The 26,496-nt window shown below is 35.1% G+C and overlaps 2 protein-coding genes across 3 annotated transcripts in view; one reads left to right on the plus strand and one right to left on the minus strand.

The window, feature by feature from the left end:
• The window catches only part of LOC117334573 (endophilin-A3-like), a 29,290-nt gene extending 16,410 nt beyond the window's left edge, over positions 1 to 12,880 (plus strand). The window contains exons 7-11 of one of the 2 annotated variants that reach the window (XM_033894264.1): positions 5,158 to 5,178; positions 8,636 to 8,736; positions 9,114 to 9,217; positions 9,830 to 9,993; positions 11,018 to 12,880. In XM_033894264.1, coding sequence (XP_033750155.1) covers positions 5,158 to 5,178; positions 8,636 to 8,736; positions 9,114 to 9,217; positions 9,830 to 9,993; positions 11,018 to 11,214 — 587 coding nt within the window. In that variant the 3' untranslated portion in view covers positions 11,215 to 12,880. The remainder of the gene's footprint in view (positions 1 to 5,157; positions 5,179 to 8,635; positions 8,737 to 9,113; positions 9,218 to 9,829; positions 9,994 to 11,017) is intronic. The other variant, XM_033894265.1, reaches the window with a different exon arrangement.
• Positions 12,881 to 15,535: 2,655 nt separating this feature from the next.
• Positions 15,536 to 24,321, minus strand: LOC117334574 (E3 ubiquitin-protein ligase RNF115-like). The gene is made up of 9 exons (XM_033894266.1): positions 24,218 to 24,321; positions 23,856 to 23,905; positions 22,677 to 22,746; positions 22,087 to 22,301; positions 21,234 to 21,284; positions 20,310 to 20,385; positions 19,924 to 20,017; positions 19,427 to 19,542; positions 15,536 to 18,898 (listed from the first exon to the last, which is right to left on the minus strand). Exons 1-9 carry the CDS (start codon positions 24,299 to 24,301, stop codon positions 18,743 to 18,745), a joined length of 912 nt encoding a protein of 303 aa, XP_033750157.1. The 5' UTR covers positions 24,302 to 24,321; the 3' UTR covers positions 15,536 to 18,742.
• Between the last annotated feature and the right edge of the window lie 2,175 nt (positions 24,322 to 26,496).

Genomic DNA, 26,496 nt, shown 5'->3' on the forward strand with positions numbered 1-26,496 from the left:
AAAAATATATAAGAAGTGTAAGGAAAACAATTCTGTATCACTAATGGCTTGATCTAAGGGAGATAATCACATTATGCAGCATCATACATAAAGATAGTAAAAACTGGTTAGGTGCTACACAGTCAGTATAGGTTCATGTTGGTATACAAGTTTCTGTTTGTGCAAGTTTGGTTACTTGGTAAGATTATTAAATGCCAATATACATGATATAGTGTTACATGAGAACTATTAATACATATACGGGAGGTGTGAGATCCAGCGGTCGTGTACAAAGTTTGGTGTGGTTCTGTGTTACCCAGCCGACGGATTTCACAAGGAATACAAGAGTCCGGCCGTAAAGTTGAGTAGTGAAAGGATAAAGGTGACCATAACAACATCATGCTGGGTGGATCAGCTTTAATCAAGTAGTTGACTAGTTTCAACACTTTGGCACGTCATCATCAGATAACTGTGACAGTAAACATTTGGAATAGAACTTTATTTTCACAAGTTTCGGTTTGTACTGGGTTTGATATACATCTAACTGACAATATACACTTGGAATAGTTCTTATTTACTCAAGTTTCAGTTTGTACTGGGTTTGATATAACTGTGACAGTGTTTGATATAACTGACAATATACACTTGGAATAGACCTTTAGTTACTCAAGTTTCAGTTTGTATGAGGGTCAGTTTAGTCAGGTTAATGTATGTGTACATACACATGCTTTTACTTGTTTGTGTTAGTTTCGGCTTGGAGAGGTTATAATATAGAATTTTAAAATATTCACAAGTTTCTATGAGGGTCAGTTTAGACAGGTCGATATATATACACATGCTTTTACTAGTTTGTATTGGCTTAGAGAGTTTATTTTATATATATTTAATATTCACAAGTTTTCTATGAGGGTCAGTTTAGACAGGTGGTTGACCTCGGTGCTTGATAATTAGAGATTTTGAGTGTAGCTTCAGTTAGCAGGCTTGTCCATATGTCCTGTGTTGTATTGTCTATATTTGCTTTCACTACTCGCTGACTAATGCCAGGACGGCAGTCTATGTATTGTTGTGCTTGTTTGCTATGCTAGATGTTTTTTTCATTTTTATAGATAAATAGTAAAAATCAGTTAGAATGCTATTTTATTTTATACTTTTCATATTTCAGCATCCCTTTTGTATTTGATTAATTAGCATTAATTTTACATTACCAGGTAGTTGTACAATTTTATACAATTTTTTTTCATGGAACATTTTTGTATCTGATTATGTTGTACACTGTATATTATGTTTTATACAATACAGTTTGCCTTTAGATATAACAATGAACGATTTACTATGCATTAATTATGCATGGTGTGCATACTCTGTTACATATGAGAAGTTTGAAGACCTTAGATATTTAAAAGTGACATTGGTAGTCTTGTTGTTATAGAAGAACTGGATTGAGACTTTACAGTATCAGTAATCTTAAATCATATTTAAATCTCGGTGATTATACCAGAATTATTTGACATGCAAAATGATTTACTTATCCTATATACGCAACATGTAATATCTTCACTTCTTATGTTTCAAAAAACAGGACTGCAGTTTCACTCTTATTAGAAAATGCTTTCTGAACTTGTAGATTTCACATTCTTTGTAGAAATATTTCTGGGTGTTGTATACCATTTAGTTATCGACCGAATTCCATCCTCTGTATACAGCCAGGTGAAGGGAGACAACCCTTGTATTATGCTTTGTGCACTGGAAGGCTGCCGACTCAATGCCATTCAGACATGTCATGCATTTCTACATATATACACATTTATGTATGTAGAAGTTTTGCAGCACTTTTCCCCCATTTTCTACATTTGATGTTTCCTATTCACAATCATTTTTAGGTCATCTGACCCGAAGGGTCAGGATGACCTATAGCCATCGTGCTTCGTCCGTCGTCGTCCGCCGTCCGCCGTCCGCCGTGCGCCGTGCGCCGTCCGCCGTCCGCCGTCCGTAAACTTTTCACATTTCAATCTTCTTCTCAAGTTCCACCAGTGGGATTCACATGAAACTTGCCAGAAATGATCCTGAGATGGTCCTGACCAAGTGTTGTTATTTTTCGGGTTGGTCCGAAATCCAAGATGGCCGCCATAGCCGCCATTTTGAAAACACATTTTAAACTTCTTCTCAAGTTCCACCACTGCTGTTGGGCTGAAACTTGCCAGAAATGATCCTGAGATGATCCCGACAAAGTGTTGTTATTTTTCGGGTCGGTCTGAAATCCAAGATGGCCGCCATAGCCGCCATCTTGAAAAACACATTTAAAACTTCTTCTCAAGTTTCACCAGTGCTATTGAGCTGAAACTTGCCTGAAATGATCCTGATATGATCCCGACCAAGTGTTGTTATTTTTCGGGTCGGTCCGAAATCCAAGATGGCCGCCATAGCCGCCATCTTGAAAAACACATTTTAAACTTCTTCTCAAGTTCCACCAGTGCTATTGAGTTGAAACTTGCCTGAGATGATCCTGATATGATCCCGACCAAGTGTTGTTATATTTCGGGTCGGTCCGAAATCCAAGATGGCCGCTATAGCCGCCATCTTGAAAAACACATTTTAAACTTCTTCTCAAGTTCCACCAGTGCTATTGAGTTGAAACTTGCCTGAGATGATCCTGATATGATCCCGACCAAGTGTTGTTATATTTCGGGTCGGTCCGAAATCCAAGATGGCCGCCATAGCCGCCATCTTAAAAAACACATTTTAAACTTCTTCTCAAGTTCCACCAGTGCTATTGAGTTGAAACTTGCCTGAGAGATCCTGATATGATCCCGACGAAGTGTTGTTATTTTTCGGGTCGGTCCGAAATCCAAGATGGCCGCCATAGCCGCCATCTTGAAAAACACATTTAAAACTTCTTCTCAAGTTTCACCAGTGCTATTGAGCTGAAACTTGCCTGAAATGATCCTGATATGATCCCGACCAAGTGTTGTTATATTTCGGGTCGGTCCGAAATCCAAGATGGCCGCTATAGCCGCCATCTTGAAAAACACATTTTAAACTTCTTCTCAAGTTCCACCAGTGCTATTGAGTTGAAACTTGCCTGAGATGATCCTGATATGATCCCGACCAAGTGTTGTTATATTTCGGGTCGGTCCGAAATCCAAGATGGCCGCCATAGCCGCCATCTTAAAAAACACATTTTAAACTTCTTCTCAAGTTCCACCAGTGCTATTGAGTTGAAACTTGCCTGAGAGATCCTGATATGATCCCGACGAAGTGTTGTTATTTTTCGGGTCGGTCCGAAATCCAAGATGGCCGCCATAGCCGCCATCTTGAAAAACACATTTAAAACTTCTTCTCAAGTTTCACCAGTGCTATTGAGCTGAAACTTGCCTGAAATGATCCTGATATGATCCCGACCAAGTGTTGTTATTTTTTAGATCAGTCCGAAATCCAAGATGGCCGCCATAGCCGCCATCTTGAAAAACACATTTTAAACTTCTTCTCAACTTCCACCAGTGCTATTGAGCTGAAACTTGCCTGAAATGATCCTGATATGATCCCGACCAAGTGTTGTTATTTTTCGGGTCGGTCCGAAATCCAAGATGGCCGCCATAGCCGCCATCTTGAAAAACACATTTTAAACTTCTTCTCAAGTTCCACCAGTGCTTTTGAGTTGAAACTTGCCTGAGATGATCCTGATATGATCCCGACCAAGTGTTGTTCTTTTTCGGGTCGGTCCGAAATCCAAGATGGCCGCCATAGCCGCCATCTTGAAAAACACATTTTAAACTTCTTCTCAAGTTCTACGAGTGCTATTGAGCTGAAACCTGCCTGAAATGATCCTGATATGATCTCGACCAAGTGTTGTTATTTTTCGGGTCGGTCCGTAATCAAAGATGGCCGCTGAGGCCGCCATCTTGAAAAACACATTTTAAACTTCTTCTCAAGTTCTACGAGTGCTATTGAGCTGAAACCTGCCTGAAATGATCCTGATATGATCTCGACCAAGTGTTGTTATTTTCGGGTCGGTCCGAAATCCAAGATGGCCGCCATAGCCGCCATCTTGAAAAACACATTTTAAACTTCTTCTCAAGTTCCATCAGTGCTATTGAGCTGAAACTTGCCTGAGATGATCCTGATATGATCCCGACCAAGTGTTGTTATTTTTCGTTATTTTTCGGGTCGGTCCAAAATCCAAGATGGCCACCATAACCACCATCTTGAAAAACACATTTTATACTTCTTCTCCAGTTCCACTGGTGCCATTGAGCTGGAAATTGGTGAAGATGTTAAGGAAGCAGGGCCAACAAAGTGTTGTTATTTTTTTGGCCTCGTAAAAACTTTGACATGGCAGCAATGGCGGCCATTTTGTAACATGATTGCGCAATCATGGTTTTCCTGAACAACACCTATTTCAAACTTTTTCTCAAATTCCACCAGTGGGATTCAGCTCTAACTTACCAGAAATGATCCTGAGATGGTCCACACCAAGTGTTGTTATTTATTGGGTTGTTCAGAAATCCAAGATGGCCACCATGGCCAACAGTGCCACTATATACTTGCTACAGAGAATGCATACTACAATAATATAAGGGTTTTAATTTAGAGTCAGATGACCGTTAAGGCCCCTGGGCCTCTTGTTGTTGATAATTTCAATGTATGGTATTGAATGAATTTTGTCAATTTCTTGAAACTGTTTGTACATGGCAAGATAAATCATGAAAGATATCTACTAGTTGGCATAGAATCTCTATTAAGATATGGCATATTAATTGTTTTCATCTTTTGATTAAGTGATTAGAACTTTTTGGAGAGACTCTAAATGTAACCATAATGATAGAATAAAAAATGTTTTTATGTAACATCGTGATTTTAATCAGGCCTGAATTACAAAGAGGAATTGACATTTTAACATAAAGAACCCATCCTTCACAAAAAAGGTTTACAAAGCTCACCTGTCCGAAAATACCCATCAGAATACCAGTATTTGGACACATATTTTCAATTCTACAATTTTTGCAAAGTAACCATACATCATACGGGGACATACACAGGAAACTTAGAACACTATCTGTTAGATACATGATTGCTGCCATGATATAGCTGTGAGTGTGTTTGAGCTACAATGCAGCCATGTTTGGAGGTTTGTATTTGCACACTAACCCACTGTGTTCCTTCATGTCTCCCTTCTGACAGAGTCCGGAGCACAGAAGTCAGGTAACTTGTCCACTTATACTTACAGCTAGCTTTGTCCTCAGTTTCATAGCTTGTGTGGTGGTATTCTTGTATACACTGGTCACATGACCATGTCCAATCTCACTGCATCTCATGTTTTTTGTTTACGGTGAAAGTTTACCCAGAGGGATTGGTACATAGGTAATGCGGGAATGCATGATTTGTTAGTGAAGAGACAGGTATGGTGGCATTGTTACATGGGTTAATTTTAAAGAAGAGAATGAAAGAATTTGGGGAAAATACAGATGAATGGCATGTGGTATGGTTTGGTTTCTGTTGGCAGTACAGATATTCTACAAAAAAAACTTTCATCTTCAAATACCCATGGTTGATTTCTCTTTTTATCACACATTGCTCTGTCATTATTATTTGGGTGACTGTCATCAATATGTGGGTAGTTGTCATCATTTGTGGGAAGTTTAATTTGCTTTTCATTAATATGTGGGTAGTTGTCATCATTTGTGGGAAGTTTAATTTGCTTGTCATCAATATGTGGGTAGTTGTCATCATTTGTGGGAAGTTTTATCTCACCATCTGTATTGTCATCTTTTAACATGTTGTGATTAAAACCAGTAACAAGATGACAGCATATGCATCAACCATTCTACATTTTGGGATTAAAGGTCGTTAGTAGTTGCCTCATAATCTATTTAGCATGATAAACAATGGATCCTAGGTTCAGATAAACAGATGTGTCTTTGCCTAGTTCAGTATTATGTAGATATTTTGACTCTGCATGAACAAGCATGTGTAACCAGAATGTCAATGTCTACATGTTTTGCATGTCAGCATACCGCATGGAACCCTGCATTTTACAGAGCTTCCAATTGTCATTGTTTTGATATTTTGTATCTTATTTTATCTTCTAGTGATTTTATCAAAATTAGTCAAGTTTACCTGTTATGTAGTGTCATGTATGATATATCACCCAAGATACAGTAATAGATATATGTCTTTTCATCACGTTTCATTTGAATTTAATGACAAATTAATTCAACACTCACAAAAGACCTTAGCAACAAGATCATATTGTGGTGAAGGGGAAGCACGCTGATTGCTTTTTCAGGTGATAATTAGTCGCTACAAATATATGATAACCAGCCAATAACTGTAGACTTGTAGGACTTCAGTCTTCACAGAGAGATTTCAAGTTTTATTCATAACCTTAGGCCATCGGCCCATCAGTTTAGCAGAGCAAAAATACAATACAAACACAATGCAAAATAGTGTTTGGAGAATGAATCTCATAACATATAATTACAATTTTATCAAATTAAAACTTATCCAAGCGGTGCATGATTTTAATTTATTCGATTCGAAAAAATATTTACCTAAGGCACATAGTTCATTAATACTTTCGAATTTAGAAGCTGGATAGCCATATAAACTTTTTTTCAATAATTATTTTTTAAATATTTTACTCCAAGATTTCGAAATTTCTTACAAATAAGTAAAAAATGGAATTAACACCATATAGCTCCAAAATATGGGCAGTGGTATTACCAGGATTGTGAAAGAAACCATTTCTTCAGTATGTATTTGTAGATTTGAAACACAGATTGGAACAATATTATGTCTTCTACCAATGAACAGTTCAAATAGTTTTATATATGAATTTGGTATATACCAGGCACTGTCTATAAATACCAGTTGATAAATTGGTAATGTCTTAAAGCTTTTAGATTTAATTTCTAGTAACTTTAACCGAGTAGACAGCACATATAACATTTACCTTACCAAATCTTTCTGTTTATGCTATTAAATCTAATAAGCTTGTGGGACAGTTTCAAAACCAAGCCTTCTATGGAACAAGCATAAAAAATTGAAATAATGTTTTTAGGAAAATCCTCTGAAAAATTTATATGTTGACATGACAAAAAATAACATTGTCTTTGAAACAAGCAAAATGTTTACTGCTGATACATATAAATTATATGTGATAAAATTTTGTTGATTTTTTTAATAATGCATTAATACATTAAAAAGTCAAAGATTTGTGTTAGAATCTGCATGTTTCTAATTGAAAGCTATAAATAGTATACAATGTCATGTAATGATTTAGAAATTTCTTAATTAAGTTTTGGAAGTTTGCTTTAATTTCATATTATTTATTTTCAATCAAAATCCTGTGGTTTGGAATAAATGATAATTCAATGTTTCTTTTCAACAAATTTTGGTCGAGATGATAAAAAGGTAAAGGGCTTGAACAACAGCCTAGACCAGTCAGTTCCCCTAGTAATACTCAACTTTATGTTGATTTGCAGGACACACATCAATATACTGGACAGAATTTGTATTTATTGTCAGCGTTTTCTACTCACTAAACTTTTTGATAGATGTCTATAAACTATTGATTTGATTTTTAGCTCACCTGCCCAAAGGGCAAGTGAGCTTATGCCATGGCGCGGCGTCCGTCGTCCGTCCGGCGTCAACTTTTCCATTCAAGCAACTTCTTCTCAATAACCAAAAGGCCCATAGACCTAATATTGGGCCTGTAGCATGCTGGGGTGAAGAGCTACCAAGTTTGTTCAAATGAATAACCTTGACCTTCATTCAAGGTCACAGGAGTCAAAAAGGCTAAAATCTTTAAACAACTTCTTCTCAATAACCAAGAGTCCCCGGGAGTTGATATTGGGTCTGTAGCATGCTGGGGTAAAGGGCTACCAAGTTTGTTCAAATGAATGACCTTGACCTTCATTCAAGGTCACAGGAGTCAAAAAGGCTAAAATCTTTAAACGACTTCTTCTCAATAACCAAGAGTCCCAGGGAGTTGATATTGGGTCTGTAGCATGCTGGGGTAAAGGGCTCTCAAGTTTGTTCAAATGAATAACCTTGACCTTCATTCAAGGTCACAGGAGTCAAAAAGGCTAAAATCTTGAAACGACTTCTTGTCAATAACCAAGAGTCCCATGGAGTTAATATTGGGTCTGTAGCATGCTGGGGTGAAGGGCTACCAAGTTTTTTCAAATGAATGACCCGGACTCACATTCAAGGTCACGTCGATCAAGTATGCTTAAATCTTTAAATGACTTTTATTGAAAAGCCAAAGTGCAGAGAGACATTATATTGGTCCTATAGCATGCTTTCAAATAACTGCAGGATCCATATATGAAAAGATCACTGCATTGCAGGTGAGCGATTTGGGCCCATTGGGCCCTTGTTCACTTAGAATTGTGGCAGTGATTGGAATACACGCATCTCTCATCCTGATGAAATGCTGTTTCCATCCGTCTCGGCTAGGGAGAATTTCTCTTCTTTTTCTCTTCGAAGATTTAGTAGATTAGATAGCCAGAAGTTTAGTATTTGAGCTAATATATTGAGGAAAATAACTACATGTGTTACACTTTAAAACGATACTTTTTCACACTCACTATCATATTATGGAATAGGATCTGTTTAGTTCTGACATCAGTGAAAACTTGTGTGGATATATTTTCAGGGTCTACCGTCACAGATGAAGAGATCAGGGTCGCTGAAGAAAAGTTCGAGGAATCAAAAGAACTTGCTGAAACAGCTATGTTCAACTTATTAGAAAATGATGTATGTTATGATTTTGATTGAAAATATGAGTAATTTTTTGTCTGTGAATGAAGATATTAGAATGATCTCTGTATGCCCAGTTGAACTTTTTCTTGGCAATGATTCGAAAATCATTCCAGTAGCTCTCCAATAAAAATTTCACTTTTCAATTCTCTGAATAGTTCTTATTGGAGAACCAAATTTTACAGTGAAAACGGTCAGTAGATATTTGCTTTTTGAACTTTTAGAAACTTGACATGATCTTAACAGAATACAATTTTCATATTTTTGGGGAAAGTGCATGAATGCAGGCGAGATGTTCACAGATAAGTTGTTACATGCTAGGTAAATGCTGTGTGGTATAATGATTTCAACTTTATGTATGTTTGTATTGAAAGGTGGAGCAGATAGCACAGTTGCAGTCATTTATTGAGGCAGAAGTGGATTACCACCGATCAGCAGTAGATGTACTACAAAACCTTCTCACCACTTTGGATTCGAAGTAAGTTCTTCTTAACAGTAAAAATATCACTTTGTGACTCATGTTAATTGGGCATAACTGCTATCTGGACCAGATTCCATCAGCTTTCCCCTACTTAAATTCCTTAACTTGAAGATTTTCCATTGGAAAGCATTTATATTTTTGATGTAAGGGAACAAAATTTTGATCTTGATTAAAGAAATTTCCTTGAAATTCTGATTCCAGTTATCAGCGTTCCCCAACTTAAGGATATTCCTTAACTCAAAGATTTTTTCCAATAGGAAAAGCATTAATATTTTGGATTTAAGGGAAATTTTGATCTTGGTTAAAGAAGTTTCCTTGAATTTCTGCAGTGCTGAAAAGTTTAAAGAATTTCACAAGTTAAACAATATTGATGAAACAGGAACCTGACTAATATGGTTTTAATTGTGACTGCCAGATTAAGGTAAAATCTATCAAATTGAACAGAATTTTGTGTATGATAATGAGGATACTTGAAATAAGTTTGGTATAACCCTGACAGTGACTACATACTATAAAATCTTATCACTAAAATAAAAGTATAAAAATGCTGGTTATCTTTTTCTATATGACTTAAAGAACTGTGTTGTAAGTATACATATTATTCTACAGACGTAACCATGCCATGTCGCGACCAAAAGCAGAACATGTACCAAAGAGAGCTTCATTCAGAAACAGGACACCATCGCCAGCCAACTTCTATGAGTCGACCAATGACTTTGACAGTGGGAGTACCAACAGCTACAATTTTAACTCCTCCCCACAATATGCACAAGGTAACATACTGTTGTTTATTGGTTACTTTGTTGGTGAAATCCTTTTAAGGAGTTGTGAATCACTATTTTATCTAGTCTCACATTATGAATATTGTCTGGAGTCTCTGAACCATGAAGCAAAGTATTTCAAAACAGTTAAATGACCCCTGTCCATTGCTTCAATTTGATTCACTTTTTTTCAGAACATTATATTAGTGTTGTCCCAATAATCAATTATGATCAATAACTGTTCATCAATTAAGATTGTTTTATTGAAGTGGTATGATAAAAAATAAAGCTACGAAACGCTGCAGAGTAAAGCTAGTATAAAAAATCAAAATGATCGCAAACTTTGCAAGGGAGGAAATAGTCCTATTTAATCCCAGGGTTAAAGAAAAATAAAAAATCAAGGATAATGTAGTAGTAGTTATCGAAAATTGATCGGTTGATACTGATTGTATACGATCATTGGTGTGGAAATCTGAACTGATTCCCAACACTATCATATATACACAATCAACTACATACTGCAAATCACTTATATTTCGCGAGTACTTAATTTTGCGATCTCACCTCATTCGACTTATTCGCGAATACATAATTTCGCGAATTCTGATCTCAAAATGACTTTAAATTCGCTAATGACGTTAACAGGTAGGCGATATTTCAAGGTGGAGAGTGAAGCGAGTTGTTTTCAATGTAAATAAAGCTATCACTTCCGTTCATATATAGTGTTTTGTGATATAAATTTACACTCTGATATAAGTATATAATTTATCATTCTATTCTTACTTTAACGACGATGTCTGTTCACCATCTAAAGATTACAGTATATTCAAAATGGACACCACTTATTCTTGTCATTCTAATATATAAATATTCGCGAGGGATTTAAATTCGCGTTTGACTCTCGTTGCGTTTTTTGTTCATTTTTGACCCCAGAAGTTGTTCAGAGACAGAAAACAAATTGTTTGCAATGCATTGCCTTGTTGTTACACAGTAGCAAATATACTTCACCATTTGTGAAACTGTTTTCCTCTTGCAGCTGAGAAGAAGCAGCCTTGTTGTGAAGCAGTGTACGATTTTGAGCCAGAAAATGAAGGTGAACTTGGCTTTAAGGAGGGTGACATCATCAACCTTATTTCTCAGATTGACGAGAATTGGTACGAGGGCTCGGTCCATGGAACCACTGGCTTCTTCCCGGTCAACTATGTCACGGTAGTAGTGGACCTCCCTCACTGAGGGACAATGTCTGCTACACTTGCAGAATGGACTGGGATTACAAGTTCACACCATCAGTTTTGTCTTTTGCATATCTAGAGAGTTTAAACAATTTATCTGTTGTCCGAGACTACTGCTCAGACAAGATGCAATCGGAACAATGGCGACCCTGCTCCCTGCTCAGATACAAGGCACTAACTTCCAGTAGAACTTACAGGCCTTATACATGGATTTCTGGTTACTCTATAACTTACATATATAAATTACAATGTATAAATAATAACATCAGAGAATTATTTGGCATAACTCAGACTTTTATCTAACAGATATTGCTATGTAGAGAAAATTTTACTCCACAAAAAAGTTTATTGATGAATGGTTATCCCATCTATGGGGTTCATATTTTTTCCAAATATTTGTTCCAAGTATGTTAACCAGAGTATAATGATGAGGAAACTTTCGGATGAAACTGTTTTCTGTTGGGAGTTTCACTCTCACAGGATAATGTTTAATTAAACACTAAAAGCATTACAGTGTAGGACTTGTCCAGCTAAGTCATGCTGTAAATAGTACACCTTGGCCCTCCATATAGCGCCATGTGATCGAGAGAAGGACAGATGAAAGTTAAAAACGAATCAAAGAATGGACATTCTACATCAAATTCATGGCATTGCATTCTATATAAAAAGCCAAATATATGTGAGATACCGTATTCATGTTTCATCATACTGCCAACACCACACCTGTGCGAGGACATTGGAACTGAAGGTTTATTGTTAAATCTTTTGTTAAGTTTAACAGACTTCCTTTGAGAGAAGCTGATTCCATGTTAAGACGCTGTTATGTTTCATGTGAATATGTTGATTGAAAGTGAACCATCACCATGCATCGCGATAGTTCGGGAAATATCTGTCTGCAATAGAGTGAAATCCAGTAGTTTCGTATATGGTTTGTGATTTTCCACAGTAAAAGATTATGTTTGGTAATAATAATTAACGAGAGTATAAATGTACTAGAGCAGTCAGTTGTGATCTTCAAATTAATATTATATTGCTTAGTGTATGAATAGAGTAGCTGTGGATGGAGATTACAGTACTCGGATGTTACCCGTATTTATCTTGTCGTAAGCCCAATGGGCCCCAACACATGCACCTCCAATTTAGGGGGTAGGCTTATCACAAGAAGATGAAATAATATGGATTTGTTGGTAGATTTACTGAACAGGTATTTCAGCTTATTGCCATATAAATGAAGTATGATGCAGTATTCCAGATAGCTAGTCTTATATTTGTGCTTGTATATCTGATCTGACGGTCATTCAGGTGAGATATCAATATCATGAACATTTTTCTAAAAGAATGATATACATGTATACGATTATACATTTGGAATTTGTTCATTGGGCATTTATATTGACGTAGATATACAAACTACCTATCTTGAAAAAATGTGTGACGAAGAGGAGACTTCTCCGAGTATAAGTAAGACTTTAGCTTAGCTCTCAACCACACATATTGAGAAAGAGACTGGTTGAATTTTTCAGAATTTGCAAAACTTGAAAAACTGTAATGAGTGATCACAAAAAATTAATCCAGGAGTTGTAGTCTCACATTTGTTTGAGGGGATGTATGTTGTGTGTAAGGTAATAGCTTTTTTGACATGTTACTCGGATAAAAAAGAATAAGATGAAAACTGTTGCAGATGGATGCATATAATAGACTTTCATTCACGTCATAGAAATGGAGTGGGGAGGGGGGGGGGGGGGGGGGGGGGAATCCTGTTATTGGCAGTTTCTAGGGTTGACACCTATGCTGTAGATTTTTGTGAAACATCTCCACGTATAGAGGAATTTCTCCACAAAATGACCATAGTTTTCAGAGCAGTAGAATAATTTTAACAATGTTATATTTTTTACTCAAAATCTCTATGAAATTTTTAATTCATAAAGCCTGTTAACTTTCTACTTTTTTTTAGGACTGGAGATATTGTTTATCTCTACCAGACAGCTTTAGTAAACCATAGAACATTTTTGATATTCTCTATTCAATAACACCAGTGCAAATGTTCCACTTGCTGTGGTAACTGTGGTCATAAATTCCTTACATTAAATTATGATCTTTTTGTGATGTTAATTCATCATGCTTTACAGAATGTTCAGGTAGTATAGACATGGTAGCTTGAAATAGTAATTTACACACCAGTTTAACTTAAGGTGAAAGTGATTTCTTTAATTAATCAGATTACAATTTCATGACAATTTGAATGTAAGTGTTCATGTTCTTATAGTGAATATATTGTTACACAGAGTTTCAAAAGTTTTTATATAGAAAATTTGGGCTGCTTCTAGGGTCCTGTTTATAACATATTTCAATTTCTTAAAGTTTTCATGTTAAAATATTTAAATTATCGTGAACAAGTCTAAATGATGTGGATGAAAATGATTTTGTGATGGAAACATCTGCATAATGTTAATATTAGTATGGTGTAGCATAGCACAGAACTAGATAAGATTTAGTGTAATTATTGTATTCAATATTTAAAAATTGAATTTTAAAAGTTCAAACTTGCCAGATGAGTCTTTTTCCTTGACAGTTCTTTGAGAGTACATGTATAGGTTATATAGATGTAGAGATTGTCTTGGTTACTGTGAACCCTATACATTAATTCATCAATTTTATGGCATAAATATTGCAACATTTTGCCTGCATTTATCATCGGAAACAAATAGATAAGATGATTCATCTGCTAGGGATGGTTTCAAAGTGCTTTGTAATCTGAATTAAGATTTTAAACCTGAAACAAATTACGGTAGCTACACTCAACTAATTTATACTTGTTTCTAAAACACAATAAATGATTAAACTTGATTTATTAACAGTTGCTATTAACTAATATTTCGTTATTTCAATACACAAGAGATTATCTTACCTAGATCTGATGATGTATATATACAGGTATTGTTTCAGTTCAGGACAATTTCTGCAAAAGTATTTTAAAAAATAATGAAAATGTCCATGATATTCTGAAGATACATGTCACATGTTTGCAGACCTATATAAAACTGGGCTAGTATATTATATACGGTATACTTGTCTTGTATGTAGAGGGCCACTTGCTATGCATTAAGGATGATTGTGGTTGATTGTTGTCTGAGGGATATAAATATAATATATCAGAATGACAAAGATCTGTGTATGGTAGCCATGCTTTTTAGAGACAATAGACATTATTAGTGATTTGCTCAAAAGTAGCTCTTTCATGGTTCATTCCGTATGTTTTTGTTCTTTTGATTGTGGTTTCAACAAATCGTGCAATTGAAATATGCTATGTTATTTTTCATATATTTTTATCTTTGTGATGAAATTGAAAAAACATCAATCATGTATAACCGTTAACATTATATAGCCCTATGATATGGACACTATGGACAAATTCATGGGGATCTTTTATTAAAGAAGAAATTGTATTTGGTTTCATATTTGCTTCAATTTGTAGATAATGATATACATGTACAACCATCTAGATTGTGTATTATATCACAGAATGTGTATATAAATGTATTATGATGTTACGTTGTAATATAATAAAATTCACAGGAATTTCTCGTTACTTTCTTATTCTTAGTTTTGTTGTCTTAACATGACGTACGTACCGCACAGAAGTATACATTGATAAAGAGGATTAACATCTGTATCAGAATTAATTCGTGTAGGTTGCCTCTTGTATTTCTATAATTAATGATTCGAGATATGGAGTATAATAAATCCAGTTCTGATTTTCTATATACATGTATAGTTACTGACATTGGCCTTCGAGTCTAAAAAACTTATCTGAAGCAGGCACTTTTGAGCAGCTCTGGATGATGTCAGAGTGAAATTGACTCAACAATACTCGAGATATTGTGTAGATACTTAAAAAGTATGTACAGACAACCTCATCAAATTTTGCAATGCAGGGTTTAATTAATTAAACCACCCATTGTTATTTACGGTTGGTGTACTGTTACAACCTTATGTTCTGCGACTAGTTATCATTGCACTGTACTAACCTGGTTTTTGAGAAAACAGGTTTCTCTTTCAACTATACAAGAAAGCATACCAAGTTTCATTAAAATATTGTAAAATTTTAAAAAGTTGCAACAATGAAAAAGTTGTACATGTAACAGATACCACATTTACAGTGCCAAGAACATGTGACTAATTAATATAATGAATAAATATACAAAATATCACTGAAAAACCACCCATTCTCTAGGATAATTACAGAAAACTATCGATAAAATGATGACTTTTTCTTTCTATCATTGCTCTTTATATAAGGAAAATAGAACAAGCAAACGCAGTACTGGTTAAGACAATTTTTAATTGCAGATGGATGTTTATATATATTTATTTTGTTAATCAGCAAGAAATATTAAATTTTATTCATCTTGCTTACACAAGACATGCATCCCAAAACATCAATATTACCAGTATGTAGGTCAACTTTTTCTGACAAACTATGTAACAAGAGGTCCACAGAACCTGTATCGCTCACTTGTTTCAGAAATGGTCTTAAACATCTGCAGCCATTTCTCATGTTAAGCCCTACTCCTCTGTCCCAAGACCTTTATGATTAGTACAATATTTAGTTCCACTGACCAAGAGACTCTTTATAAGCAAAATTAAAATTGAAGACTTGCAGCAATTCTAGCCCCTGTTAACTTATTGAGTCCACTTTGCTCATTGGTGCTCCAAACTAAACAAGATTATTTTGCAAAACTTTTATCTGTTGGGGTAATTCAGCAAAATATCAGCAGGAGGCTTGCCAAGCAGAAACCATCAAAGAAAGTGATTGGATTAAAACTTCTTAACACCCATCATGCAAGGAATTTCTTCATTTACGAAATCCTGTTGGATATTTATTTCGCTGGGATAGCCCTTAATTTCCTCTCTGCTCAAGTTTTGTTAAAATCACTTCAGGTCTCTTAAATTTAATTGATCTGGTTAATTTTGAGAAGTTATTATTAACAATTTCTCAGAAGAAAATTTGTGGCCACAAACTAACTGCATTGGCAGCATCATACAGGTCAAGGCTGGTTAAAAGTCTGTCAGATCCTTTGGCCAAGGGACTATGCCATATTTAGTCAAAGCACAATCATCCGTTCTAGACAAGTAGTCTTTTGAAATGAATGTGGACAACGCACACTACACCATTGCATGGTCCTCAAGGTCAGGTAAGTTAATAAATTAAAAAAATCTCAAAACAATGGTCACAGTAACAAACGGGAGACACGTAACCATGGTAACAACCTATCATGCAATTATATGTCAGATCTTCACACACATTTTCACTCACAATTTTGTCCACACTGCATCCATTGATTATCAGTTATACTTAATTAAAACTGATCTTTATGATGAAGCATGAAAGGCCTCCTCTGGGGACTATTAAATATACAAGCTTATATACTGTCAGAATGACACACTAATTGTCTGTAAAACAAAAAAGTACGAAATAAAATGCTTTACAAATACTACTGACAGAGTTAAACTTATCTCGGACACATACTCAACACTGATTCCACAAAGAAATAAACCTATTTAGAAATTAAAGAGATTTTAAAATCAATAATGATGACAAAATAAAACGTAAAGATCTACTACACATAACAGCAGCACAAATAAGACCTTGTATATCACCTTGCCCACTATTGAGACTCGCATATCCACTCTGTAACTTTTCATCAACCCTCATTTCAAATCACACTCTTACCACTGCAATTACCAGATTTTAAAATCATGATAACACCTAATACCGGCAAGTCCACAAACACACATTTTCCCTCCATTTTACGAGACGTTCATCTTTCACTCAATTCCTGTAATGTACCGGATTTAAATATCCACACAGCTAAATTGCAGGTTACACTACATGCACATATACACAGAAAATAGGTACGTGACAAAGGGTTACACCGCCATGGCAAAGTTTTATTAACTATTTAAATTAAATATATTTTTCAAATCATATATTCTCCATGTATAGGAGTTTTAGACCAGTTCAGAATCCTTTAAGGTAGAGTGTCCCAGTGCTCAATGTTGGTTTTCAGTGAAGAAGAGCTCCAAGTTTTTCTGTATCGTTACTTTAGTTCCTTGAATAATTGACATTTCAAACATCATTTCCTACACCAACTTACAAATATCAGTGATGTCTTAAAATTTTCCCACACAGGAAGCGATATATACCTGACATTAAAATGGAAGTCACGAGCAACTATAACAGGCACATGTAGTCAAGATCAATGGACCGATAATTCTGACAGAACTACACCTCTATGCTGTACCAAATACACGTAGACTGTAACAAATTACCAGGACCCTGTACCGTGTCTAAAAAGAAAATATTGGAAAATCACAGTATTGGACAATCTCAACCTGTGTGGGCCAATCGGAAACCTTCAATAGCTTAATCATTTAACCAAAAAATTATACATGAACTTGGGTAGTAACATCAGGTGTTACATATATGGACCTTGGAATTTGTGTAACTGTCATTTTGGTTTGGTTTATTTTCTCTAATGCCCCATTAACAGCCAGGGTCATTTAAGGACGTACCAGGTTTTGGAGGTGGAGGAAGGCCATAGTACCCAGAGAAAAGTCACCGGCCTACAGTCAGCACATGGCAACAGCCCCACATGGGGTCTGAATTTACGAAGCGGAAATGGAGGGCTAGTGAATAAGTGTCAAGGCAACCTAAACCACTAGGCCACCTCGGTAAGTCCACATGGTCTTGGGCATGTCTATGCATGGTCAAAGAAGAAAGTACAAATCAATTTTGAATTCGAGGAGTAAAGCATTTAGATGAGAGGTGATAAAAAATGTATGGCACATACCTATATATTGAATGGGAGACCTCAAACAATATCATTTCATCTATAACTGTCAGCGGTACAGCTCAGTATAATTTTCTGCGTTTGAGAAGACCTCTTAACTCTTTGAATTCTATGTCTTGGTTGGTGTTGGGAGATGATGTTAGAAATGTCTAATTGCTTTTAAAATACATTTATTCATGTCTCTATGGTAACAAAATCAGCTCCGTTACAGAAATTCAATACCTGTATCTCTCAATGTTATGACACTGACAGGGAGCTTATATAGTTGATGTAATTTACATTAATGAGAATAAAATCATAATGCTCTTATACTCCTTCGAGTCCCGAAACCAAGACAGTCCTGGTACAAATACCCGTGAAAATAACATCAACTTAAATCAAAAAGAATTTTTCCAATAATATAGAAAAACTTTTTGACTCTCTACCTTATTTTTTTTTTCAATTTGTGCTACAAATCATTGTACCACAAAGGTTAAGGAAGAAAGGATCCACATCTATGAATAGCTGTGAGTTTTGTAGTGTATCGAATGTTACCGCTGAACTATGGTCCAGGCTACTATATTTGAACATGTTGGCACCTGCTCCAAGTTCAGGAATAACATCCACAACCAGCTATCCACTTGAAGCGATCACGTTTCTTGCTATCACATATTGAACTCCTATTAAGGTCTAGACTTAATCATCATCGTCTTCATCAGCCACAGAATCTTGACCTCCAGAGGCAGAATCGGGTGTAACAGAGTCCATTAAATCTACTGGGGTGGGGTAGTCATCCTTCAAGGATGCATCAATACCATTTAAATCCTTTCTACATACTGGACAGGTTCCATGCTGCAAAGTATATGGGCATTATATATCAGTTTCGATATATATTTTATTTCCAAAAGACATACCCTATGTACGTTTTTCTCCCGACATATTCATTTCAAATTTTGTAAATCACTCAGACTTTGTGAACATCTTATTTTGCGCATTTACCTCTTCAGACATATTGTAAATACATGATTATGCGAAAGCTGATCTAGAAATTACTTTAATATTGCAAATGAAGAGCTATTAGAGTTATTGACTCTGCGAGACTCCTATAAGTAGGTAACCGATAACTTATCATCGCAATCCGAAAGTGTTATTTTCATACAAATAATTGTGAAGGATTTGAATTCACAAATGACTTTCCCCGCGTATTACAACGGAAATAAATCTCATAAGAAATATAAGTGATTTACCAACAGTATCCGACTTACTTTCAACAGATAAAAAAAAAAAAAAAAAAAAAACGATATTTGATGAGAAAATCAAAATATAGAATAATACAAGAAACACTTTTTCCGTTACTTTAGTGAATTGATGATAACTTACCATTTCTAACCACGGTACAATACAGTCCTTATGGTAATGATGTTCACACGGTAGCTTCTTTACTACTTCATTTAAACTAAAATCTTCCATACAAATAGAGCACTGTATTGTCTCGGCTGTCAAAGAAAAACAGAATATCAACTGCATTAATAGTGAAGAAAATATGAAATAAAAATGCTTTGTCTAGATAAATTCAGGAAAGTCTGTGCAAAGACCATCAGTTTCTATCATTACTCAGACATACCAGCATGAAAATGTCATCCGAGAGACTTTTAACTTTTTGCCTAGTCCAGCAAGGAATATATGAAGTCAATCTGAAATATCTATCGTTTAAAATTTTGACAAGGATCAAGACTTTAGTGTAGAATTGTGTAGGACATGATTTCTATTCCAGACACACAAACTCATAGCTTCACTACCCCAAACAGCACAACACTGACGACACAGAACAAAATTATCAATAGTAATTAATCTACAGGTAAATAATTGATACTTACACACTTGTTTCTGAGTAACCCTAACAGAAGGTAATGAATCAATCTTTGTTTTGTCAGCAGGGGCGGGTCCTGACCCTTCAAGCTGGTTCAACAGCTGTAAAAGAATCACAAATCATAAAAGCATTGAAGATACCATACAAAAGTCTACAGGATTACAGTCTTTGTAATGTTCATATTTTCAACTGTTTATATTACTCTGAGAAATAACAAAATGCCCATCAGGCCTGTATCACTCATCTTTCTACTATTGTTACATATACATAAATTTGGATTAAAAATTGTATAATTTCTCAGAAACAAATCAATATAACTGCGTTGCAAGACAAATAGACACTGCATCATGGCATTAGGCTGTGTAATAATCATTGTAACTTAACTAAACTTACCTGAGTGATAATATTATCTAGTCCACTGACGCCCCAGGCGTAGTCACCTGGGTTACCGTGGATCGGCATGAAGTTCCTAATAAAGTGGACATATTACAAACCCCTCGCTTACATTATTATATACATGTACAAATATAACCAAAAATACATTCAGGTGACAGCTCAATGGTTAATCCAAGCACTCGAGACCAAGTTTCCTTTCACCAAAACATCAGATTTGACATAAAATTGATACATGTCTGGTATGAAACATCAGTCTGTCGGAAGTCTAGTGTTGGGGCAAAAAAGACTCTTGACAATCATACAGGTATATATAATAGCACTATAATCATTATACAGGTAAAATATCACAATGATCAGACAATGCATGGACTAGTTTGGATGCTGCCATCAAAATTTTCCTTTTTCACACTTATGTCTATATCTGATAAACACATAAAATTGTGGAAGTTTACTGCAGCATGACCCAAATTCAACATCTATAACAGATAATTTTAACATCTATTATAACAGGGAATTTTAACATCTATTAAAGGTAATTTGAACATCTTTTACAGGGAATTTTAACATCAATTACAATAATTTTAACATCTATTACAGTAATTGAAACATTTGATACCAGTAGTTAATAATGTTCAGTATTATTTCATAATTGTAAGGAATGTTTTCTGGCCCCCTATTCACGAACCTTCATTATCCTGGGATTTGGGGGATCTGGATTTTATTTAGTGTATTATAATATTTTTTTCAAAACGAAGAACTTGTATGAAACAGGGCCTGGTAACAAAGTATAATTAGTGTTGATCAATAGAATCATTATAAAGATAGTTCATTAATATTGCATCTTTTTTTACCTGTGTTTGTGTCTCAGAAAAATCATTATTTTTTCGTTCCAGGTAAAACAATAATTAATGGGATACTTACACAGGCTGTCCCATTTCCCCAGTTAACCTATCTACAAACATCTGAAGTAACCTAAAACAGAATCAAAATCACACATAACTAGATAAATTAAGCCGATAACAAAGTGTGAAGTATCCACAAACCAAAGAAAGTGGTCAGAATGGAACGTTTGACATGTATCGGCCATAACTCAGTACTTCAACTACCTGTTTGCATATTGTTAATCACTTAAATTTCGCCGGAAATTGATTTTCAGGTTGATGCATGAGGAGGGGCAATCATGAACTTTAATCTTTTGTGATTATTTGTACGAAAACAGCACCTTGAAGGGTGGCCAAGCTATCGGTTACCAATGTAGGAGACTTGCAGAGTTCATAACTCTAATAGCTCATCATTTGCAAATTTAAAGCCATTTCTAGATCCAATTTTTCCGAAGGATAAGTTTGCGAAAAACATGTATTTGCGAAATGTAAGTCATTCACAGTATCCAACAGGTTTTATTTAAGCTGACAAAAATATATCATGTTCAAGTCACTTTTCAAATGTGTTTGTTCTCCTTTACCTACTAGAAATGCTTATTTGTCGAAATGAAAAATAATTCTCCACATTGTTTGATAAGTTAATTATACAATATACACTACTTTGTCTGCATAGTCTTCAGTCTATATATGTCAAACCAATTTCTACCGAATGTCATTACATCCAACAGATTTTTAACCATTTCAGAAGACAATTTACTATTTTGAAGAAATCAAATGAGTCAAGACATATCTCAAATAGATGCCCATTCATCTGAAGAGTCAGATCTCATTTCTGGGAGTCAACAGTATGCTATCTAGGGACTAAACTGGAAGCGCCGATATATGTCACACACCCATGTATATGTTGCTGATGTCGATTCACGGGACGACGGTTGCCTGTTCGGACAGAAATCCTGAAAGGTCTTATCCTAGAGGGACGAAGTCCATGAGGTTGTGGATGATTCCTTTCTTCCTCCTCAGAATCAGAGTCTTCTGTCCGTTCTCGTGTTGGAGCTGTTGACCCGGATACTTGATTTTGAAAGCTGTCTAAAAATGCCCTGCCCCATAGCTGAAAAGAAGTCCATATTCCTAATCAAACAAAACTTCCTAGACAAAAAATTATATTCTGTTCAATAAGCATTTTAATGGACATTTTTTTTTAACTTTTGTATTCATGTAGCACAGTAACTTTAATCCTTTATACCAATTCCATATAAAAATAGTGATATGATCATGTTTACAATGTACATGCAATTCTCTGCATCAATTAAATCTCATTTTTCTGGTTTCCAGATACTTTTACTTTTCAAGCTTGATCATGTGTGATTTCCTAAATATATCAAGAAAACACTCAAATCAACTTTTATTCTCAAAGTAGAAATTCAATATTTCAATTCAAACAGATATACCTAATACACAGTTCAATTAAAAATTTTTTACAAACCTCTGCAAACTGAGCGGCTGGGTCAACTGTTGGTTCTGATGGAGTTTGTGCATCAGTTTCCTGAAACCCTCTGCATGAAAAGGAGAATTGCTAATTGCTTATCTAGTAATGTGTGAATGTATCTCTATTTTATTAAACATATAATTTTTCAACTACACGACTACAGTTTTGTTGATCCAAAAGTTAAAAATTCCTGGCATAATTCACACAAAGCCCTAAATATATACTGGCATGTATATGAAACTTCCCATAAGTAGAACTCAACTTTCTTTATGCCCTTGAAAATTCCTATATTGGTGTTTAAACACACTATTTTTAGCTAAGAGGTTAAAGCAGCCTAATATAAGTGCATCCATTGTAGTAACACAGTGTAGATGTCTAAAATTATTTATTTTTTAGAAATATTTGAATTACTTTTGAAGGCCCAGGAAAAATCTGCTTATTGAAAGGTTAATTGATTTCAGGTCCATGCCACACCTGTAACATGCATCGATGGTATGATGGAGATCCATGAACCGTCACAAAATTATCCTTCATACTCCAGATGTTATGTTCATTTCACTCTCTAAACCACTGAAATATGTCATGGCAAAAATGTACGCACACAACTGGGAAAATATCCTGACGATGTGTGTAATGCATTTCTTTTGAAGGTCAAAGAGAAGTGACAACAAACTTCATAGCCATGAAGTCAATTTTGAGGTATGGCGACCTCTGGATTATTAGCTGTTAATAGGACGTTAAACAAAATAAACCAAACCAAACCTCTGGATTAGAACATCAAATGATCAAATCAGTCTTTTTGTTTCATCCACCAGGTGACATCACCGTAACCAAGCATTAATTTTTGCTATATTATATTTTTATTCCATGGTACCAGTGCAGATAGTGAATTAGTGGGCAGAACCCCTTTAGTATCAAGGATGATCAGAGGTTACATTTAAATTCATCTGAAAATGCTGCATACTTTCAAAATATGAAACTTTGAAATCTTAAGATAGAATATTGTGAAAATCATCTTTCGTAAGCAAGAGGCTACAAGGCTTCATAAAACCTCTCAAACATCATTCGAGTGAAATGGGGCAAGATACATTTAAGTTATAAAGTATTCTTTCCATATTAATTTTTTTGAAGTTACTGTTCATAGCATAATGCTGATAATAGCTTTTTCCAACTCACTCTGTAATTTCTTCTATAAACCCATTTTCACATCTGGGACAAGTGTAGTCCTAAAATGGAAGAAACAATTTTGAATTAGAATTATATACACATTATGGGATTTCATCATCCCGAACATGAAGACACTCTCATTTCTGCCAGGGATTGAACAAAATGCATAATAAAAGTAATGTGACCCATCACTAACAATGCTCCTATTACGTATAAACTATCTTTTCCATTTATATGATCTATATTTAGCACTTTCGCTGTAATGGTAGTGGAGATCACGAAATTAGATTCGTATGCAGCGCACATATGATTAAGTTATTCATAATCATTTCGATTAAGTGCAAAAGCGCAACATATAAACATTATCTCACTGGTTTAGGACTTATTTCTTGTGAGCAGCTATGACAGTAAAATCTGTTTGGATTCGGTCTGTTTTCTACTGCAGCTTCCGCCATGTCTCGTTGCGAACTTCCGAGTGACGTCACTAGATCTGCATCCTGAATATGTTTAATTTTTCAGTATCGTTAAAACGCTTAGGTGAATACCTCTTGATTGAACCGAAGAATGTTCTAGGCTGATTACGAAATAACCCCGAAGTCCATTCTTTTATTTGTGTATCAATGATAGTTATTTATTTTATTAAAATCTTTATCATAAAATAACATTAAAAGTCCACCAGCTGTTATGTTTGTTAAAAATTAGTATATCTTACCAGTTTTAGCTAGAATCATACAGCTGTATATTGTCATTTCTTTTCACGGACTTTGTTTGCCTTCATCAGAGGTACAGACAGACAAATATCTTGAATCCAGGACTTTTGCTTATTGAGACAAACTCGTTTAAGTGTTTGGATAAATTTCACGCCGGTGACCTTGAGTATGAATCAAGGTCATTTTTTCGCAAACTTTGTCGACCTTCACATGTACCTAGCTGAAACTTGTCCGCCAAATGAATTGTAACTCGATTCTGAGACTTGCTTATTGAGACGTTAGGTTTAAAACGAAAAGTTGACGGACGCAGCACCATGGCGTATTTGTAACAAGTCATATATGGTATGCAAGTAAACTTCTCAAAAACAAAATTAATCTGGGCATGCACTTCACAAGTTGTTTGAAACAAAACCTACGAAGTATATAATTATATCTGCCTCAGCAGAAAAAGCATTCATTACACTTTTCATATATATACTAGATCTATATATTTAAACCTATATGATATGGCGCGGGAAGGATGTCATAGAAATGATGGCAGATGATAATCATCTGGCTTTTAAGCCAGACTTGATTGTAACCATATGGCAACAGGATGGCAACATTATATGTACCGTGAAAAGGAAATAAATACAAAATTAAACAAACAAATTTGAGTGTTAAATCTTGAAACAAATGGCGAGTTCTTTAAGATTGCCGTCAAACTCTGAAAACCCCGAGTATTGCTACATCTCGTACAGTCTTTAACGAAGGATTTTTGACATCACTGTATTGCGTTTGATCAACAAATTGTCCTAAATACAACCAAGACCCTTGCTAAATTCAAGATTGCCACCATAGCCCCCTTCTTGAAAAGTATTGTTAGCGCTATTTTTCATGAAAGGAAATAATTTTTATTGCGACATATTCTCCGTGAATGAAAAGTCGCATAATGACATTTTTTTATCAATGATTATTATATCAAGTCCATAGATGCAGATATTCGGTTCTGAAATTCAAAGCCGTGTCAATTTCAAGATGGCCACTCAAAAGCGGGTGAAATGCAACTTAAATAGGTCCATTGTAACATTTAAAATGGCCGCCACCATCTTAACAATGTTGTTATTGCTATTTTCAATCAATATAAAGTCGTTCCGAGGCAGCATTTTAACAACGAAGTTTTTGATAGGTCTCGGATGATCTCAGATGAAATTTACATCTGAATTGCTAATACATATAATGTATAACATGTCTTCATTCGCATTAGGCAATATTGCCTTTGAGCATATACAATTACAATTACAATCTATGGTGGACATTTGATGAACAATTGAGTAGCAATATTTTGATAAGTACAATAAGGAACAGTAATAATCCAGTTAGCCTATGCATACCCACAATCCAACAAAACAAATATAGTAAGCGAAGGGTACCCGAACATTAAAAAAAATCAGTTAAATAATCTTTCATTTCTTATTTCATTAGCTTTGTAACTTCTGAACTTATATATAGCCAAATTATAATATAAGATGCAGACTATACTGGCCATTATGTAAATGCATAATTAAGCATTCACAGACAAGACCTTTTCAATATATTGGATTAATCTAGATATTGGACCGGTTTTTGGTGCCAAGACAGTATAACTAAGCTGAACCAGAGTTGTTAGTTTATGCAATAAAGATGTGCAGTACCTGTATAGCCGGAGTTTCCTCTGACCCTGATACCATGTCTGGTGTAGGGCAAGAGGAAACACGGGCTACATTAATTGTTGCTGCAGTATTACAGTTCAAATTAGACATTACATAAAAAGTACAATGCAGGAAATCCTTTAAAATCAACATTAATCAATATTTAGATGGTATATAGACAATTCTACCACGTTTGCTATGCAACGCCAGTTTTGATTGGTTTAAAACCGTGTATGATTTGCCAGTAACCACTCTCGTTTCAATAATACA

This window comes from Pecten maximus, chromosome 9, assembly GCF_902652985.1.
Source record: "Pecten maximus chromosome 9, xPecMax1.1, whole genome shotgun sequence".
Lineage (NCBI taxonomy): Eukaryota > Metazoa > Mollusca > Bivalvia > Pectinida > Pectinidae > Pecten > Pecten maximus.

Coding starts and splice junctions, on each gene's coding strand:
- LOC117334574 (XM_033894266.1), bottom strand. CDS start 24,301: ATGGCGGAAGCTGCAGTAGAAAACAGACCGAATCCAAACAGATTTTAC. Junction 22,302..22,676: donor CAGCCGCTCAGTTTGCAGAG/GTTTGTAAAAAA, acceptor ACTTCTTTTCAG/CTATGGGGCAGGGCATTTTT. Junction 18,899..19,426: donor TTGTACCGTGGTTAGAAATG/GTAAGTTATCAT, acceptor TATACTTTGCAG/CATGGAACCTGTCCAGTATG.